At 41.9% G+C, this 19,366-nt stretch overlaps 1 protein-coding gene across 9 annotated transcripts in view; it reads right to left on the bottom strand.

Moving 5' to 3' along the window:
- The window catches only part of FAT3 (FAT atypical cadherin 3), a 409,717-nt gene that overhangs the window by 312,852 nt on the left and 77,499 nt on the right, over positions 1–19,366 (bottom strand). For all 9 annotated transcript variants that reach the window (XM_061457910.1, XM_061457907.1, XM_061457909.1 and 6 more), the window contains exon 2: positions 4,964–8,275. In XM_061457910.1, coding sequence (XP_061313894.1) covers positions 4,964–8,258 — 3,295 coding nt within the window. In that variant the 5' untranslated portion in view covers positions 8,259–8,275. The remainder of the gene's footprint in view (positions 1–4,963; positions 8,276–19,366) is intronic.

Consider the following 19,366-nt stretch of genomic DNA (forward strand, 5'->3'; position numbering starts at 1 on the left):
CACCTTCCATTAGACCAGGTTGCTCCAAACCATGTCCAACCTGGCCTTGAACACTGCCAGGGATGGGGCAGCCACAGCTTCTCTGGGCAACCTGTGCCCATGCCTCACCACCCTCACAGGGAAGAACTTCTATCTAATCTAAATCTACCCTCTTTCAGTTTAAAGCCATTCCCCCTTGTCCTACCACCACAGGCCCTTATCAAAAGCCCCTCTTCAGCTTTCATGTCAGCAACTTTAGGCACTGGGAGCTGCTCTAAGGTCTCCCCATGCCTTCTCTTTTCCTGCCTGAACAACCCCAGCTCTCTCAGCCTGTCTCCAGAGCAGAGGTGCTCCAGCCCTCTGAGCATCTTTGTGGCCCCCCTCTGGGTTTATTACAGGCAACAGGAATGGGTGACAACTGACCAAAACAAGGTATTTAGTGTAGACTTCTGTCTCTGAGCTAGTCATACAAAAGACCTTTGCACATTTTTAGGACGTGATTTATCCAAATGATTTCCTACTTTTACTTTAGGGTAAAATGAATCATGTTTCTCAATTGCCCATTTCTCTCTGTTGACTACGAAGAAATCCTGCAGTGACTAGTTCTGACAGTGGATGATCATATTTCATCATATAGATTACATCTCTTGAGTCCAAAAATGAGAGGGATGCAAAAATAAAAAAGGAGGAGACAGAAGGAAAGAGAGAACCCATAAATGGTAGGATCATGTTATATGCTCCTCAGTGCAGGGATTTTAAATGGCAAGCTTGTGACATTTATACCAACACCCAATAAATAGCCCAATGAAGACAGTTTAAATGACACACCTAGGCTCACAACAAACTCAATCTCCATTAAGGAAGGAATCAATAAATAAGAGTTATCAATGAAAGACAAAGTTTCCTTTTTTTAACTCCAGAAAAGTCTTAAACCAGATTTTTAGCTATGAATCATGAGCTGAGATGTAAACCCATGTGAAATTTAGTCTGCTGGCTAAGGTACTAGTGAGAAACTAGGGATGGAGTTGGAGGAGGTCAGGAACTGCTGCCTTCTATTTCAGGAGAGATTTCATTGATTTATAAATTTATACTGGCTCTGCCTCCTGGAAAAGGAAAATAAATTCACTGAAATAAATTTGGAAGTGATTCACAAGGCTGTGGGACCAAATTCAAGTAAAATTTCACTTCCTCAAATACTTCTAGCTGGCAAACACTCGCTATGCTTCTGGTTACTACCACATACGACTTGGAGCATTTAAGAGTGAATGCTGTAACACGACGACAATACTCAAAACCAATTCTCTATGACGCAAGGCAAAAAGCAGCACTGTGGGAAGGAAGTCCCAGGATCCCCCCCGCCATGTCACATCTCTTTCCAAACTGCCACAGCACCAAGAATTGCACATACACTCTATGCAGAGAGATCCATATTGGCCAACATGAAGCAAACTCCCAAGCCTGATCACCATGAAGACTGTTCAGGCCTGAATGAAGAACAGCCTGTTGTGGACCCCACACCAAATCCAGGTCAAGCTCAGTTAGATCACAGAATAAACTAGGTTGGAAAAGACCTTTAAGATTAGCAAGTCCAACCACTACCCCAGCACTGTCAAGTCCACCACTAAACCATGTCACCAAGGGACTTACCTACACATTTTTTGAACACTTCCAGGGATGGTGACTCCACCACTTCCCTGTGCAGCCTGTTCCAATGCCTGAGCATCCTCTCAACGAAGAAATTTTTCCTAATATCCAATATAAACCTCCCCTGGCACAGCTGCAGACTGTTACCTCTTGTCCTATCATCTATTCCTTGGGAGAAGAGACCAGCCTCCTTTCAGGTAGCTGTAGAGAGCAATAAGGTCCCCCCTGAACCTTTTCTCCTTCAGACTAAGCAACCCCAGTTCCCTCAGTCTTTCCTCACAAGATGCACCTCATGTACCTATATACATCTATCGTGGAACAAGAACAAAACCACCATGCAAAGTGGGCAGCAGCATGGTGTGGTGTGGATCCACCATGCGTGCCAGCTTCTCCTTGGGCATCTCTGCACCATATCCTCTCCTCAGGATTGATGTGCCTCAGGGAGCACAGGCACTTCACGCTCAGCACACGAGCTGACACCATTAAGATAAAATATTGCAGAAGAATAAAAATAATGTACTTGAGCAGAATTTTGCTAAAATCACAGACTTGCCTGGAATCCAGCCTGCTCACATAGCAGGATGAATTTGGCCCAGTTTATATCCTAATGATTATAATGGATACTGCAGTCTTCTTTTCATTAAGGCAGCCAAAAATATTGATTTGCTGTACTTCGTGCTCCTGCTTACCTTCACAAATTTCAGGAGAGACGATGCACAAGCCAACAGAGTGGGTCAGTTTAAAAGTGACAAATGAACTGCACTGAAACTAAATAAACAGCTATCTCTTGGTAAATTAATTCAGTATGTGATTTGAGTCCTCTCCTACAGCTAGAAAGCTGATTCATCATTCAGCAGCATTTAAGTTGCCACCAGTTCAATAGCAGAGTATTAATGTTGAGCCCTATTTGACACAGCAGGTCAAGTTCTGCACTGGCCTTACAACAGCATAACTTGGAGTAACTCCTGAACCTCCAGCCCCTGCTCTCCACATTGCCCTAGCTGCAGCTATGCACCGTGTTCTCCAAGTAGGTTTCAAGAAGGTTTGAGTTGTATTGGAGAGCTGGGGAAAACAGAGAAAAGAAGAATCCAATAGTCTTTTGATCTGATGGATTATCTAATGTCTTTGGAACAGTTTAGTGAAACAGCCCAGGCTGATTTTCATAAAAATACTTGTGAAAGTGTGAAAGGTAGACAGATATTTGCAACTTTTAAAGTTTGGGGATTGTGAGCTTTTTTCCCCACACAAACTAGATTACAGTTCTGGAAAGAAACTAAGTATATTTAATGTGGAATATTGATAATAATCCCCACTCATGTCAAAACATAGAATCATAGAATCATAGAATAGTTTGGGTTGGAAGGGACCTTCAAAGGATCTAGTCCAACCCCCCTGCCATGGTCAGGGACATCTTCAGCTAGATCATGTTGCGCAGAGCCTGGCCTTGAATGTCTCCAGGGATGGTGCATCTACAACCTGTGCCAGTGTTTTACCACCATCGTGAAGATATTTTTCCTCATGTCCAGCCTGAATCTGCCCTCTTTCAGTCTAAAACCATCACCCCTCGTCCTATCACAACAGGCCCTGCTAAAAAATCTCTCCCCATTTTTCTTATAGGACCCTTTTAAGAACTGAAAGGCCACAATAAGGTCTCCCGAGAGCCTTCTCCAGGCTGAACAACCCCAACTCTGTCAGCCTTTCCTTATAGGAGAGGTGCTTCACCCCTCTGATCATTCTGTGGCCCTTCTCTGGACCCTCTCCAACAGCTGCATGATTCCTGCTTTACTGAACAGGGCTCTTGATTTATTACAGGCTATCGCCCCTACTAACCCTGGTTCATTTAATAATGAGCAACATGCACTAACTTACTCTTCCCCCACCAATTCACTTCAGTTCAATAGATGTTGAATCCTGAGATTTCCAGAGCAATACTGCAGCAGTTGGACCAGTCTCCCATTGCTTTATAAGGAACCCGTTTAGCTCAAGCTGATGCTACTCAAAAAGCAGTTAGGCCAAAATTTTCAAATGTAAGAGCTTAAAACTGAAATTCATGTTCAAAATGGTAAATAATGTTGCCCTAATGCCTTCGATTGCTATTAGCACTGTAGGACTCTTGAGTTCATAACGTTTCTGGAAATTAGAGTAGGCGCCCTCTTGGCTTCTGACACTCAAGTTTGATGTTTCTGGACACACGACTTTGACTGTTATCATCTGTGCACAGCTGCAGCAGGGAGACTACGGCACAAATAAAAGAAAAATATTTTTCCCTGCTTATGCTCAGATGCGATCCGCAGCATTTGCAATGTCATCTGTTTTTCATAATGTTCAGTTTAGAAAGCTGACATTTGATTAAACAGTTTGAATTTGCCAAAACATACATTTTCATCTTATGTTTTAATACCACATTCTCAATTAAAAGCTTTAGAAAAAGACACACGAAGTCTGCTTAAACCACAGTAAACCCACAGACCTAACATATTTAATATAATTTCTGAAACTGTTGACTAATATTTTCTGTTTTCCTCACTAGTCCTAGTTCCACAGCTGCAGCATGACTCCCCACAGCTATCAGACATTTAAAAAGCCAGTTTGTCAAGTGGCTTACTAGATAGCCTTTTATACTTCGCATTTTCCACATTTTCCAATATGGTGGCATGGCAGCAAAATTCAGCATCTTCAAAATCTTTCCTCTATTAATAGTGTTTTCTAAGATCAATGTCCACCATACTATCACCACTAAAGGAAAGCTAGAACAGTTGGTTTACAGTTAAGCATTGTCCCTTGTATTTGTACCTGCTCATAAGCATGCCAACACTGATGAACACTGTGCCACAAGAAAGCATATTATACAGAATGGCATGCCAATTTCAGACTGCTAACTCCCATGAAAAATGATTCACAACAACAATAAGGACAAGACCACAAATAGGTTTCAGGATGACATAATTCTTGTTTCATGCTCCTTATTTCCTTTCGTTGCCTTTAACACTGCATTCAAGGTCATAAGTGTTGTGACTCTGTGGAGATGCCCTGAGTAATTTACAACGATCAACAGATAATACAGTGACTGGAAGCGAGTCATTCCGTAACTATCACTGCTTTCTAAATGGAGTCATCAAATAGCTGCTGAAAAGGACCATGTATTATTTCACACCTACAGAATGATGAGTGTAACCAGGTAATTAAATCATGTCATCACTGTACCTGGAAAATCCTTATTTATAATTTCAGCTTGCCTGTTAAGAAGAACTGAACTTCTTGTTAAAGGTAGAACATAATTATTCCTAAACTTTGCTTGTGCAAAAACCTCTACAAAGGGAAAAGGAAATCAGAAACTTACCAGTTTCTTCATCTATGCTGAATCTCCCCAGGCCACTGCCGTCCCTGATGGAATACTGGATCTCTCCATCCCTTCCGGAGTCCTCATCTCGAGCAACAACTTGCAAAACGCTTGTACCTATGCGGGAGTTTTCCTTTACAGATCCAATGACAGCAAAGTCAGGAAAATAGGGGGTATAGAGATTTTCGTTAACATCCACCACTTCAACTTCCACAAAAGAAACCGAAGAGAGAGAAACCGGGCGCCCCTTGTCCTTTGCACGCACGGTCAGGTTATAGAACTGCTGCTTCTCGTAATCAAGCTCTTTGTTCAAGCGGATGGCACCGCTCGCTTTGTCTATCTCAAACCGCCCGTTGTAATCATTCACCAGCGAGTAACGGACTTGACCTCCGAGGCCAAGATCTGGATCATGAGTTTCCAACCAAGCTATGACAGTGCCAACCGGCAGGTCCTCAAGGACCTTCACGTTGTAGCTGGATGGGATAAAGACTGGAGAGCAATCATTGACATCATCCAAAAACACCTTCAGAGGCACAACAGAAAACTGCTGATGGCCACTCTCTGCTTTGTCCCTAGCCTCAATCTTCAGTGTGTAGTTTGATTTTGATTCCCGGTCTAGTTGATCGGCCACATACACCATTCCTGTTGAACTGTTGATAGCAAATTGCTGGGTATCTGTCAGTACTGAGTAGGTCACCTCACCATTAGCTCCTAGGTCTTTGTCTCTGGCTTCTACCTGGATAATCTCTGTACCAAGGCTTGTACTTTCTAAAATATTAACTGAGTAACTATCCTGTAAAAAAACAGGCTTGTTATCATTTGCGTCCTCCACAGTGACAGTCAACAGTCCCCATGCAGATTTCTGTGGATTACCTAAATCATAAATTGTAATATTAAGGACATAAAGCTCTCTTTTTTCACGGTCCAAGGGCATAAGAACATTAAGTACCCCTGTCTCCATGTCAATGTTGAAACAGCTATCTACGTTACCATCAGAAATTGTATAAAGTACTCTTCCATTGAAGCCTGAATCTGCATCATAGGCTTTTATCCTCAGGATGGTGGCACCAACTGGCAGATCCTCTGAAACCTTTATATCAGTAGGGAAGGATTTGTCAAAATGCGGTGCCTGCCTGTTCACCGAATAAAAATCAAGGAAACCATCTTCCAAATTCAGCTTCACATTTGCTTTTGCCTTTTTGAGTAATTTTTCTGCTAGCTTCTGAGCAACTCTAGTTTCTCTACAGCTAAAGGCCTTTGAAGACACTTTCCCATGAACTACCGAAATATTGACAAACATAGCATCAGCAAAGTTCTCTCCATCAGTTGCCGTTATCTTAAGGCCAAAATTACTGTTCTTTATGCCAGAATTAATTAGAGATTTTTTAAGTTGCAGGACACCAGAGTCAGGATTTAAATAAAAAATGCCAAGTTCATTTCCAGAGATTATTTTGTACTTCACGAGCTCTAACTCATCTATGTCTATTGCAGAAACAGCAGTGATGTGACCGCCAACAGGAAAATCAGAGGAAATCACTCCCTGACATGCCACTTTTTCAAAGAGGGGTTTGTTATCATTGACATTGCCTATGTATATGGTGACATTCACCTCGCTTTCGTGGCGGTAGGGAGAACCCCAGTCGGAAGCTCTCACAGTGAACCTGTAGCTTTCTGGTGAGGACTCAAAATCCAGCTCTTCAGATGTCCCAATGACACCTGTAAACTGGTTTATTGTAAATGGCAGTGAGTTCAGACTGGCAATGCTGTATGTTATGTATCCATTCTCTCCCCTATCTTTATCAACTGCTGAAACTGCCAAAACACTAGATCCCACAGGGACACTTTCATTGACGAATGTGCTGTAGGAGGGCTGCTGGAACTCTGGAGTGTGATCGTTGGCATCATCTAACCTGACAGTAACGTGTGCTTTTAAATCACTGCCTTTGTTCGTATATACTTCTAATTCATAAAGGTCCTTCTCAATGATTTTTAAAGGACGAGCAGTAGTAATAAGACCTGTGTTTGGATTGATCTTAAAATACTCAGCTTCCTCACTTGGAGATAGTCTATATTCCACACCCTGTGGCTCAGATATCAGCTTAACTACTGCAACCACCACACCAGGAGGTGAAAATTCACTGATCAAAATATCATAGGCTTCCTTTTCAAACTTCATGGGGACAGTTTCTTTCTTGGGACTAGCAATGTGAACCAGCTTGACCGCAGAAAATTTCTGAGGAGATCCTTTGTCCTTTGCTTGGAGAGTCAGGTTATAACCATATGGGAAGCTGTCCCAGTCAATAGGCTTTCTTTCTTTGATTTTGTACTCATTCAACCATTTACTGCCTTTAGTCAGAAAGAACTGCTCTAGTGGATCTCCAGCCACAATAGAAACAGATTCTATTTCTCCATTGGCTCCCTCATCTAGGTCATCAATATTAACAACTGCATAGGTAGGCTCCTTGTCTGATGGGAAGGGAATATGGGTTACCACAGTTATTATTGGTGCGTGTTCATTTATACGTTCAATGTGAACATAAAGCTTGGCAGTGCTGCTTACACCATTGTTTCCATAAAGCTTCATCCCACGGTCCACAGCCAAAATCTCAAGATCATATCTGTTTTTCTCATCGTAGTTTAATCGTCCACTTAAGGAGATAACACCACTCGTAGGATGAACTGAGAAGAGATCAACTTTGTTTTTGAAGTAATAATAAAATTCACCATTGGACCCAATATCTGCATCTGTTGCAGTTACCTGTGCAATGCTAGTCCTTAAAGGAGTGCTTTCTGCTATCGTGACAGAGTACGTGGTTGGTGAAAACAAAGGTCTTAAGTCATTCATATCCAAAACCTGGATGTTCACTTTTGTCCATGCTTCCAAGTCCTCTCCTCTGACAGACCCTTTCACCATCAATAAATAGTTGTCCTGGATTTCTCTGTTCAAAATAGCAGAATTCCCACCTTTAGTCCTTATTCTTAGGAAGCAAAAGTCAGCAATGATGACTTCCTCTGCTTTAAAAAAGCCTTCATCATCACCAGACACTATCCGGTACTTGATATCCCATGAAAGGTCAGCCAAGGTAATGCCCATCCTCGCTTGACTGTTGACGTAGGTCCTGGCTGCAGAATTCTCGTACACCGTAGCATTGTAAGTGGAATGTGTAAAGTGAAAGCCAAGTGGAGTGGTCCCATGAACAACCTGGCAAACAGAGGCCAGGAGCTTAACAATCAGAAAGGCAAGGCATGACAGAGGTGGCCGAGAGCCTGACCAGCGGCCCATATTCACCTCCATCACATCATTCTTTCACCCTGGGACAGAGAGAGAAAACACAAAATAGGTGATCAGGAAGTGTCATGTTAAAATTACTTATTAAATTCCTAATTAAAAATACATGTAACATCTAGTCACTACATATTTTGAAAACATAAAGGGAGAATATTATATATACACACATACACACTCACAACCACATCGGGTCTGGATTATATTTTTTCATGTGTGAGTGTGTAATATGTATGCATGCACATGTAGACACACATATACATAACTGTATACCATAAAAAACTCTGAGATCCTACCACATCTACACACACATGCACACACAGCCAACAACCACAGTGAAAAAAAATGAAAATCAGATGCACGCATTTGAATAAGTTTATATAAGAAGATGAACCACATACAGAAATTATTGTTTTTATTTACCAGTAGCTCCAACTAAGCCTAAACTTGTTTGTTTTCAGAGCATATTGAAAAGTCATTTTTAGTTCCAGTGTTTGGAAAGAAGACAGCATTTTTATTATGTGTGCAGTGCTGTGATAGTGAAATGTTACCATTTTTTTATGGACAGTTAAGAAAGATCACAAGGTTGATGAATTTTGAACCACCAAGAACAAGTAGTATAGGAAAGTCACTACCGAGCCATTAGTTTAACTACAGGTACCTTCAGAAAAAATCAAAATTAAGGAAGAATTATAGCTAATTAAATGCAATTACATATATATGCATACACATATCCAGATACTTAGAGCAGGCAAGATATAATTAAGAAAATAAAATTCCTCAATAAAACTCCCAGGTGAAGACTCGGGTTAGGAAACAGCACAGCTGATTTAGCCCACAGGATGTAACCCTACCCTTGCATATGTACCACAACGCATCTGTAATTATGGTCACTGCTTTTCACCAAGTAACACTGGGTAACATACCCTAAACAAGGCCATAGACAGAACAGGTTTTTCTGTATGTCCAATAAATGTTCTATTTGCTGGATACTATTGACATCCCAACCTAAGAAAGGTGAAGACCTCTCAAATCTAATGTCCTGCTGAACACAGGCTACCCTGAGCAGCAAGAGAATGAATGCATCCTTGCTCAGACAGAGTGAACTCCAGCTTATACTGCATTTCACTTTGGTAACCCCAAGCAGAATCTGGCTACGGATAAGGCACACAGCTCCACTGGTCTCAATCCAGTCTGTCCCACTCCAACCACCTCAAAGCAGCAAGAGCCTTTCTACTGACTTCACAAGGCTCATTATAAACATAAGTATTCAAATGCAATTAATAAGCAGCCATTTGAGGAAGATTTGGAGTACCTCCATACAGTCCTGTTGTGAAATAGCCTCAGTGCCTCACTTCAGGGATTTAAACTGGGAGGTTAAACAGCGACAGCATAAGCAGAGACATTGGCTGAAGCTGCTGGAGGGTACAGAAGCTGTGAGCCAGGTCTTGCCTATTGCTTCCCACTGAAAGAAGAAAGGTGCCTGAGGAAACGAGCCAGGTACTTACAGTGGGGTGGTGTGAATAAGCTTCTTTGTTACAGAGTAAATTCTCTGCTACTCGTGAAAATCATAAAAATCAATTTTAAAAGGCAATTATTGAAAGACCCACTGCACACACACATTGTTCTCATTGTCATTTAAAAAGCTGCTCAAAAACATAGCTTTCTCCATGCTAGAATACATCGTGGAAAAAGATAGGAAAAGATGTCGATAATGACAGCAGTGAATTTAAATTTCCAACATGAATTCAGCATCCCCTAGGAGATTTATAAATTGCATGCAAGTTTTGGAATATGAATTCACGTTAGTTATTACCTCCAATAGAACTGAATGACAACTGCAGTTTTAAGTACTAATGACAATCAATTTACGTTATAGTGTCCACACAAAACACTTAACTTCCTGATCCCACAGTCTATACCCCATTGCCTAACACATTAATCGATTTAATCAATTCTCCCAAGTGTTTGTCAAGGCATTCATCTTCCAACAAAGTTGGTTTTGCAGTTCTCCCCTTACTTTGTTTTCTTCTTCTTTTCCTTTCTATTATACCACCAAAAAACAAAAAAAAAAGAAAAGGAAACTCTTAAAAAAGATAGTAAAAATTCAAGATTCTATCATCTCCTGGACCTCTATTCCCTAGTAACAGGCAAATCCCCACAGAACTACATGTGGCAGGTCCTTTTCTCAATATGCCCACCCAATTGTTGAGCATGTATCATGAGTCTTGTGATTAACATCTCACACAGTTTATATACCAAATATGCACAATTCTCCAATATTCTTTGTGTACGTGAGGAACCAAGTCTCCCTGTGCTTTCCCCATGCTCAGGGTTGATACCCAGGAGACCCAGGATGGATTTTTTCTACTTCAGCTAGGAAAGCCTTTTATATTGTTGTTGTCATTTCACTCGGCTAAAAGATCAGAGCAGTGACACCTTGTTTTTCAGCACAACAAACACTCATCAACTTTAATCCACCGGTGTGAAAATCTCAAAGTCCCTTATTTTCATGGGGCTTTATGTGATCACTTTGAGTACTGCCACTAAAAGCTTCTGCTTCAGCCTAGCGTGGGAGACAATGCTCTCAAGTAGAAAATACAACCAATATACAGTATGCTGCCAAGGAAAAGCCAGCCAAGGGGAATGAGAAATTCTAATTTGTAAAGAGACCCAACACATAACAAAATAAAGGGCTGCGCCTCTTCTGTGATGAGGCATTATTAAAATACTCAACAGACAAATCACTGTTTTGCTGCCTTTCACCAAGAGCACTTCAGCATCCTCCATCTATACTGCAATACCAGCCTCCCCCCAATGCCAAGAGAAAGTGATTTTTTTGTTGGCTTATGATGGAGACTAATGTTATGTTTCATATCAACACCCAGACTTCTTTTCACTGGAGCTCAACAGCTTCTCAGAAGTAGGTCTCTCTGGTGTAATGAAATTAATTGTATTATCCTATTTACATCTTATTTGGTGTTCTAGTTTCTCTTGTCCACATCATAGTTCAGCCTGACATGGCTTCTTTCCACCTTTCATGGCCATAAACATCAGGTTCCCAGGTCCACCATAATCAGAAATCAGTTTTCCTGAGTAATTCATTGCTACAAGCAAAAAATTATGTAAAACTTTACCTTCATGCTAACTGTACCGAAGGCTAACCAAGGTTATAGACTCTGCTGTGGCAGACAGGCTTCAAAGCAGATATTTACAAAGCTATGTGATTAGGTGAACCTAATGAAAAAGTTCTGTATATCCGAGGCAATATAACATGACAACCTTATGCTCCCATTCCATTTATCTATTTTTAGAGAAAGCCAGGGCTAAGACCTAATCTCAAACACACTGCTGTAAATTCAGTCATGTCAATAGTTTAAAAAGTTTTAGTGGTTCAGTGCAAACAGGATCACTCCTGAAACACCAAGTTCCACCTACAAACAACATAAGTATATATGTGTGTTTCCCTGAGCGCATGTTTTAGTTAAGTATACATATGTACACACGAACACACAGCTTCTGTATTTTTAGGTATAATTTCAAGGTTGGCACTGGAAAAATTTGACCTTCACATCAGGCAGCACTTTCAGAGTTTGATTTCATTTCAGATGTGGTATGCAGAGTTGTAACAAGCTCCTCATTGAAGTTTGTCATCTATCCATATATTTATATGGCCATCATCATTATATTATTTGAAAGTCTCAACGGATGAGCTATTAAACTGCAACTTGTGCGACCCAAGAATGCTTTATTCACTTACTGAACTCCTTTCTTCTGGGATATTTGTTTTTAAGAGCTCGTAATACATACATACTCAACACACAGGAAATGTAATGCGATAGGTTACAGAAACAAAGTACAAAGCAACCCACCATAAATTAAGAAGCACTTCTTTGAAGGCACTTCTTGTCAAAAAAATGTTATGGTTTCGAGTGAAGAGAAAGGTTGTGATTACTTTTGCCTGATTTTAAAATGTTTGGGCAGGAGCTACTAAAAAAATATATATATCCACTGGTACTGCTTAACATGGTTAGTCTGAAGAAAAGAAACCACACTAACAAGAGCACAGACCAAAAGAAAAACCTCCTAAATACCCAAGAAGGTGCCAAGACAGCACAGGAGTCCAGCATCTTTCCACTCAGGTTCACATTAAAATACTCTGGCCTTGAAGTGGGAAAGAGGAATGGAGAAATAGACCTGTGTGTCTTGATTTTTAATATTCTTTAAAATAAACTTGAACATCACATCACTCTATAATTTCACATTCAGTTCTCCACCCAGTCACTTTCCTTCTCTACTTGAGCAAAGATTAACTATGTGACCCAAACCTTGCAGAGTAGCTGCAGGGACTTGCAGGTGGCCAGTGCTTCTTAGAGGAATTGCAAGAGGTATTAGCATCATTCTTTTTTCTCATCTTTGCTCTGGCAACCTCTGGGCTGCATCCAAGCATAACACCCCACCAGACTGAGAAGGAAGATTCAAGTCCCAGGAACTTCCAGGATTCCTGCACACGAAACTCGTGCCTCTAATTCAACGTGCAGATATGAGACAAGTGCTGCGTGATCCTTTGATTCCCTCTCCCTAGGCTCCTTCTTCTAGCTCCAAAGATTTCCATACCATAAAAAAGCCCTTGAAAAACAAAACAATGCATATTCCTCTTGCATAAACATGAGCCAAAAGGACTTTTATAGAATACAAGGAATACAGCAGGTAAACTTCTTCAACAAGCGGTTGAAGTAAGATTTTAGCAGGCCATAACAGGGGAAAAAAAAATCCTTTCTTCTCTTTCCCCGTTTACCCTCTAAGCCCTATTACACATATGAGAAAAGGATTTTTCCAGTTGACTATCAGGTAAATTAACTTAGGCAACATGACAAGCTAATACAACACATCTATTTAAGAGTTTCTACAGGTTCTTTGAAAGGAGAAGAGGGAAGAAATTAATCTGTGCCTTAATTTCCATCTTCGCCAAATGGACCCAATAAAGATTTTACCTGCAGGGTCCTCTAGGCTGGGAGGAGAAAAAACAGTTTCTAAACTTCAGATGACAAATTTCTGAGAGTCAAGATGTATATGTGAAAAAATGGTCACAAAACCTTGACTTGAAGGTGTTTGTCCTGACTGATATCTCTCTTGAAGAAGCTGGGAAAGGGAGAGTGCCTTCTCACATAGAAGAACATGGTGACTCCATGGTATGGAAAAATATGTCAGTTCAGAATTATTGCTCCTTTCTCAGGAGAATTGCCACAATTCTCTCTCAAAAGGTAGTTATTTAAATTCTTTTACATGAGCAGCTTTACAGCAAAAAGCTATATTTGAAAATATAAAAGTCCCTTCTAGGAGGCAGAAGAACATTAACTTCACATGCACACGAAGCCTTAATAGGAGCAAAGCCATGCATTTGCAGCAAGAATAGAAGCTCTTGATTTTGTTTGAAGTGACCTCAGTCTTAGAAGTAACTCCTTCCTTTCACTCAAATGTCACCATTGGCAGTACCCTATTCTTATGGTCTAATCATCAAAACACTAAACTTACAAGCTTGTCACACAGGCAAATCCATGGAGCCTCTTATTCAGTGCTGGTTTCTATCAACAACAGGCATCTGCATCAACAAGAACTCCTGCATTACCAGGCTGTGGGGACCTGCCAAAAGGGTGTAATGAAGGTTACAAAGCATCTTAAGTGGTTTGTAGTTGTCACCTATTAAAAGCTTTGGTCAACCTGCATCAGTGATAGGACAAGGTGTTTTTCACAATCTGTTAACGATATGCAACAAGGAGGTGAGAGCCCACGTACATCACTGCCCTCTCTTGGAAGAAGTCTCTTCAATAGCACAGACCCATGGAAAACTTCCAAACTCATGGAAATTAGTAATTAAGGAACATGGAACTTAAAGACCAAGATGTCATTCTACCAGCAAAGCTCTGGCACAGACTAAAGACAGCCATGGATTTCATACCCTCCCCCCATTACACAGGCAGTATCACTAGCATGTTGTCAAAGGGGAATATGGGGAAAAAAACACACTTAAATGGTACTTCATCCAGCCAGACACCTTCCCTGAGCTGCACTCCACAGTAATTTACCCAGCTAGGAAAAGCTAACGATCTACTGACCACAAAAAGGAATCAGAAAATAGAATAAGAAATCAGAATTTGTGCCATACAGAAGTGAATTAAAAATGCCTGTTCAACTCTAGGCAGGAGGGGAGGAAAAAACCTGACACCAACAGATTTACAACAGGGGATAAACTCACAGGGCTACCTGCTCCCCGATGAGCACAAAGATCCGCTTTTCCATACATATCATGATGTGTTTATCCCAAAAAGAGAAGATGAACATAAAATGACCATTTCTGCAGAGTAAGTCCTTGCAGAAGACAGCGCTATAAATCCTAACTGTCCTTAGAGCTGCAAATCCTCCTGCTGCCTGCACATAATTCCACACAGGAGAAAGGCTGCTCAGCATGCATTGAGTGTAATTCAGGCCGTCCCTAGGAAGTGAAGATTTAACCAGCCGGCCGTATGTTATGAATAACTTTGTTTTGCTAGCAGGTGCTGGGATTTTTTCCATACAACACCAATTATTGCTGAGTATCAGTTCATGAGCAAATGCTTCCACTTGTGAGCAGGAGCCAGGCGTCGTCTGTCTGCCCAGGGAGAGGATGCAAAGGGTCTGTTGGACTCTCCCTTCCCCCTCAAGGATGAAATGTGGCTTGGGGAAGGGGGGGGGGGGGGGGGGGGAGAAAAGAGGAATAATTCGCCTCCATGCGAGATCTGTTGAAAGCAAATTCCTGGGAGCCACCTTACAAGTGATTTGAGCTTGTCCCTTGGTGGTCTGCCCCCAAGGAAACAAAGGCTGATATCCAGTTTTCATGCTTTGTATATCTCCAGTTCCCCCTGGCTCCTGCTTCTTAATCACTGTAAAATGGGGAAGCTTTGGGCAGTTTCAAAATGAGCCAATTATTTTCAAGGGGGCTACGTGCTTCCTTATGAAACATGCTCAAGGATACAATTTGTGCTTATTTGGTGGTTTGGGGATGTTTTTCCTTCAGTTTATATCATAAATCTACTTTGACTCCCATACAAGGAGCCCTGCCTTGGAAGCTCTTTCTAGGTACAATAATATGAAAAATCTAGGACTGGTTAGTCACACTCCTGTCACTGCTGATTTTTCCCCATCTCTCCCTTTGCCACACATTAATCAGGATCCCCATAAATAGTTCTTTACCACGCTGTAGCTCTGAACCGCAGGGGCACAGGATTGCTGCTGAGGACCCACAGGCAAGATCACACCCTGCCATGCAGCACCATGGAAGGAGCACTTTGGATGGCCACAGTGCAGCACTGATGCAGATGTGTCCCTGCAGCTGATAAAGCATCTTTCATCGTTCCCATGCAAGGCTGTTCTCATACTGCACTCTTTTCCATGGTAGTTTTCCTGCAAACCCACTCCTGCTTGTCCCAGGCGCTGCCAAGGTGCTGCCACCAGTCTGCTCTATGTTTGGGATGCTGCACATGCTCCTTCTGACAGCTTGCACAGGCTTGTATAAACTATTTGGATATAGTTTATAGTAAGAAAGAAGTCTCTGTGATTTACAACTACTGTTTCCAGGGCCATAATAGGTATGTAGGTGTAAGGACTGGAGTAAGCTGTTACTCTCAGGGGGGAAAATACTATATATATATATATATATATATATATATATATATATATATATCTCCCTCAAACACTCTGTGTGTGGAGGTAAGGCAGCTCAAATGGCCCAGGCCTTTATATATGGGCAAAAGGAAGGTGTTCAAAAAAGAGATGAATATACAAAAGCTTCTTTTCAGTTGACAGCTCCAAGTAAAAAACACAATATAAAATAGAGACCAGGAGACTCTGGAGAACTAGATGATCTTTAATGGCCCTTTTCAATCCAAACCATTCCATGATTCTATGATTACAAGATGCCGAGTCAAAATAATGACAGTTCAGTAAGGATTTTACAAAGAGACTGCAGAATAAAGCATTTCATTCCACACATGAACAGAGACAGAGCATGGGTCCTGATGAGGAGGGGTGGTGAGCAGCACTGTGGGACACGATCCACTAACCAGCACAGTGACAGTCACCATGCACACAGGCAGAGGCATCGTCTTGCCCACCAGGCTTGTTGTCCAAACGTGCAGCCAGGGTTGGTGGTCCTCGAGTTTCTACCATAACTTGGTTGTGTCTGGTCCATGCAGGAGCAACACACAAAGTGACCTGAGAAAATGGCATTGCCTGAGCAATACAGGAAGAAGTCTCGGAAGAAGACACATGGATGCATTCAGGCGCCATTAAGAAAAACAAAAAAGCATAATTGAACAGAACAACCACTTGGGAAAAACCTAAATCTTATGATTCTAGAGGAAAAAAAAAGAAAGAAAAATTATTTCTCAGGTATAGGAAGGGGATTGTTGGTTTTTCAATGTCATTCCTTTTCAAGATGGCTGTGACACACCGCAATACAGAGAGATCATGCTTGAAGTGCAAGGAGCAAATATTTTGATTGAGATTCTCAACAAGTTTGAGATCTGAGAACAAAACCCAGATTTAGCAGTGAACATTTTTCTCTTGACAGGGCAGGAATCTGCAGGGTGCTGGCACCTGCTGCTTTGCCACAGACTTAACACAGAGCCGCTTCTGCAGCAACCCACTTGAGTTGTCTATGATCGGCTAGAGATGCCCACATGGGTCTGCCCTTCCAGGCACTGCAGATCAACCACCTTTTTTAAAGGCAGCTCCCCAAAACCAGCCTCCCACTGGCCCTCTGATGAAGTAGCCTCTGAAAACTTAAGGAACCCTAACCTAACTGTTCACAAAAACACAGAGAAAAACAATCACTGATAAATACAGTGGTTGCTTTCTAAACTGCTGTGCAAAAAAAAAACCAGAAAGATTGCTGCTTGTTAAAACAGGCAGCGTTTCGAGAAAAAGGTTATTGCTACTATTTCTTAAAATCACATCCAGCTCAGGCTATGGAAATTGGTTAGCCTGCCTAATACAACTCACAGATACATCGGGTCAAATACATCACGGTTTCTTTCAGGTAAGTGGAATCCACACTGCAGATATGTGGGAAACAGGTAGATGGAGTCAGCCTTAAACCAAACATAACATGACAGAAACCTAGAAATGTCCTTCCTTTCCAGCCCATGTGTTAAGGCCCAGCCACTGCAAGGAAGAAAGCTTTCGGATATCCACATTAGAAATACCTGAATACATACAGGATGCTGAATGCCATTACTTTGAATGGGATACTATAACATGCTATTTTTGATGCATACAAGGGAGTGCTGGTGCTGCTCAGACAGATTTTGCCTTGGCTGCACAACGCTGGCTCTGCTACCAGCTCCACCAGGCACCCATCCCACAGCGAGCAGCCTGCAAGGGAAAGGCATTAAAAGTCTTCTGCATGATGGAACTCCCACCACATCCATACTGAGACCATGCACGCTTCTGCCCTCCTCCAATGGCTGGCTCATGCAGAGATATTTGAGATGATAACCATTTTTCAGCTAACCATACATTAACTCAAACCACTACAGCTTCAGCTTTCCAACTCGTCCAGTTCAGCCGCCGCAGCTGGGAGCCCCTCAAAGCCTGTTGCGTGTTTGGAAAGGCTCAACTTTGCAGGCACAGCGCAATTAAAAGCTCTGCAGAGCAGAGATCACTACTTCAAGCTGAACTGTTCACTTTTTGTTTATTTATAGCAAAACCATTAATTGCTAATCACATATTTGTTTGCTGGAAAACCAACGCTCCAAAATAAACACCAAGTTTAAAGACCATTCCCAGAACACTGAATGGTATCAGCAACAGCGCTAAAAATGTAAATCAGAAACATCAAAACACATCAGGACTTCAACTGGAGGAACAAACAGCCCATTATTTCTGTGCCAGAAAAGAGGTTACCCATAAGCCGCCAGCTACCCACACAGTCATCTACAGTCCAGCAGCTATTTATGTCCTGGAGAATAACAGACACCACGGTACAGTATCTGTTGAAAATCTCTTCATGGCAATCAGCATATGCTAGATTAAATGAGGTATATCTTAATACAGAGTTTCAATAATCACCTTGGAGAAGTGCCTTTAAAATGTTTGGCATTACAGGCCGAACCTCAGGAAGAGTATTGTTTCATCATGAGCAGTTTCATATGTCAAAATCATAATTGATTTTATTTTTCTTTTCTAAATAAGTTGAAAGGCTTTTTTAGCCCTCATCACTAACAAAGCTCCATGCTTCCCTTGGGAAAAACATGTTCCCTCAAATATCCACAGGATTCCTGCATGGAAGACTTGGGAAAATAGCTTTACAGTGCTATGATCTGCCCTTTCGCCATGAAACTCATTTTAAACAAGCGCAGCAGCCCAGTCTGTGTGGAAAGCTCCTTGCTCCAGGCCACATGGAAGACACCCCATGGAGAATCATAGACTAATTATGGTCGGAAAGGACCTTAAGATCATCAAGTTCCAACCGCCCTGCCAGCTCTTACCACCTCAGCACACTGCCTTCTGCACCTTCATGATGCATGGCAAAAAGGTTTCTCTACAAAGCAATGCTCACCAGCATCACTGTCCTGCATCTCCAGAACAGAGGGTCACACAGCTACATTTCTCACCACCATTGCAGTGGCAACCATTCAAAACTCATCATTTATTCACAGGTCAGGATTTTGGGTTCCGTCTTCAAAATTATGTGTAGATCTTCGAAAGCTAATTGGAGGCACTGATTATTAAATGGAGGCTACTAAGGCAGGGGTAGCAATGATACCAGCCCCCTAAAGGGGCCCACAAGAAAGCTTTTACAAGGGCATGTAGGGGTAGGACAAGGGGAAATGGCTTCAAACTGAAAGAGGAGAGATTCAGATTAGATACTAGGAAGAAGCTCTTCCCTGTGAGGGTGCTGAGGTGCTGGCACAGGTTGCCCAGAGAAGCTGTGGCTGCCCCATCCCTGGCAGTGCTCAAGGCCAGGTTGGACACAGGGGCTTGGAGCAAGCTGCTCTAGTGGAAGGTGTCCCTGCCCGTGGCAGGGGCTGGAACTGGATGAGCTTTAAGGTCCTTCCAACACAAACCATTCTGAGATT

Source organism: Pezoporus flaviventris, unplaced genomic scaffold, assembly GCF_033815535.1.
Source record: "Pezoporus flaviventris isolate CSIRO_AGI_PZ_B2104156 unplaced genomic scaffold, CSIRO_AGI_Pfla_v1 ptg000025l, whole genome shotgun sequence".
NCBI classification, from domain to species: domain Eukaryota; kingdom Metazoa; phylum Chordata; class Aves; order Psittaciformes; family Psittacidae; genus Pezoporus; species Pezoporus flaviventris.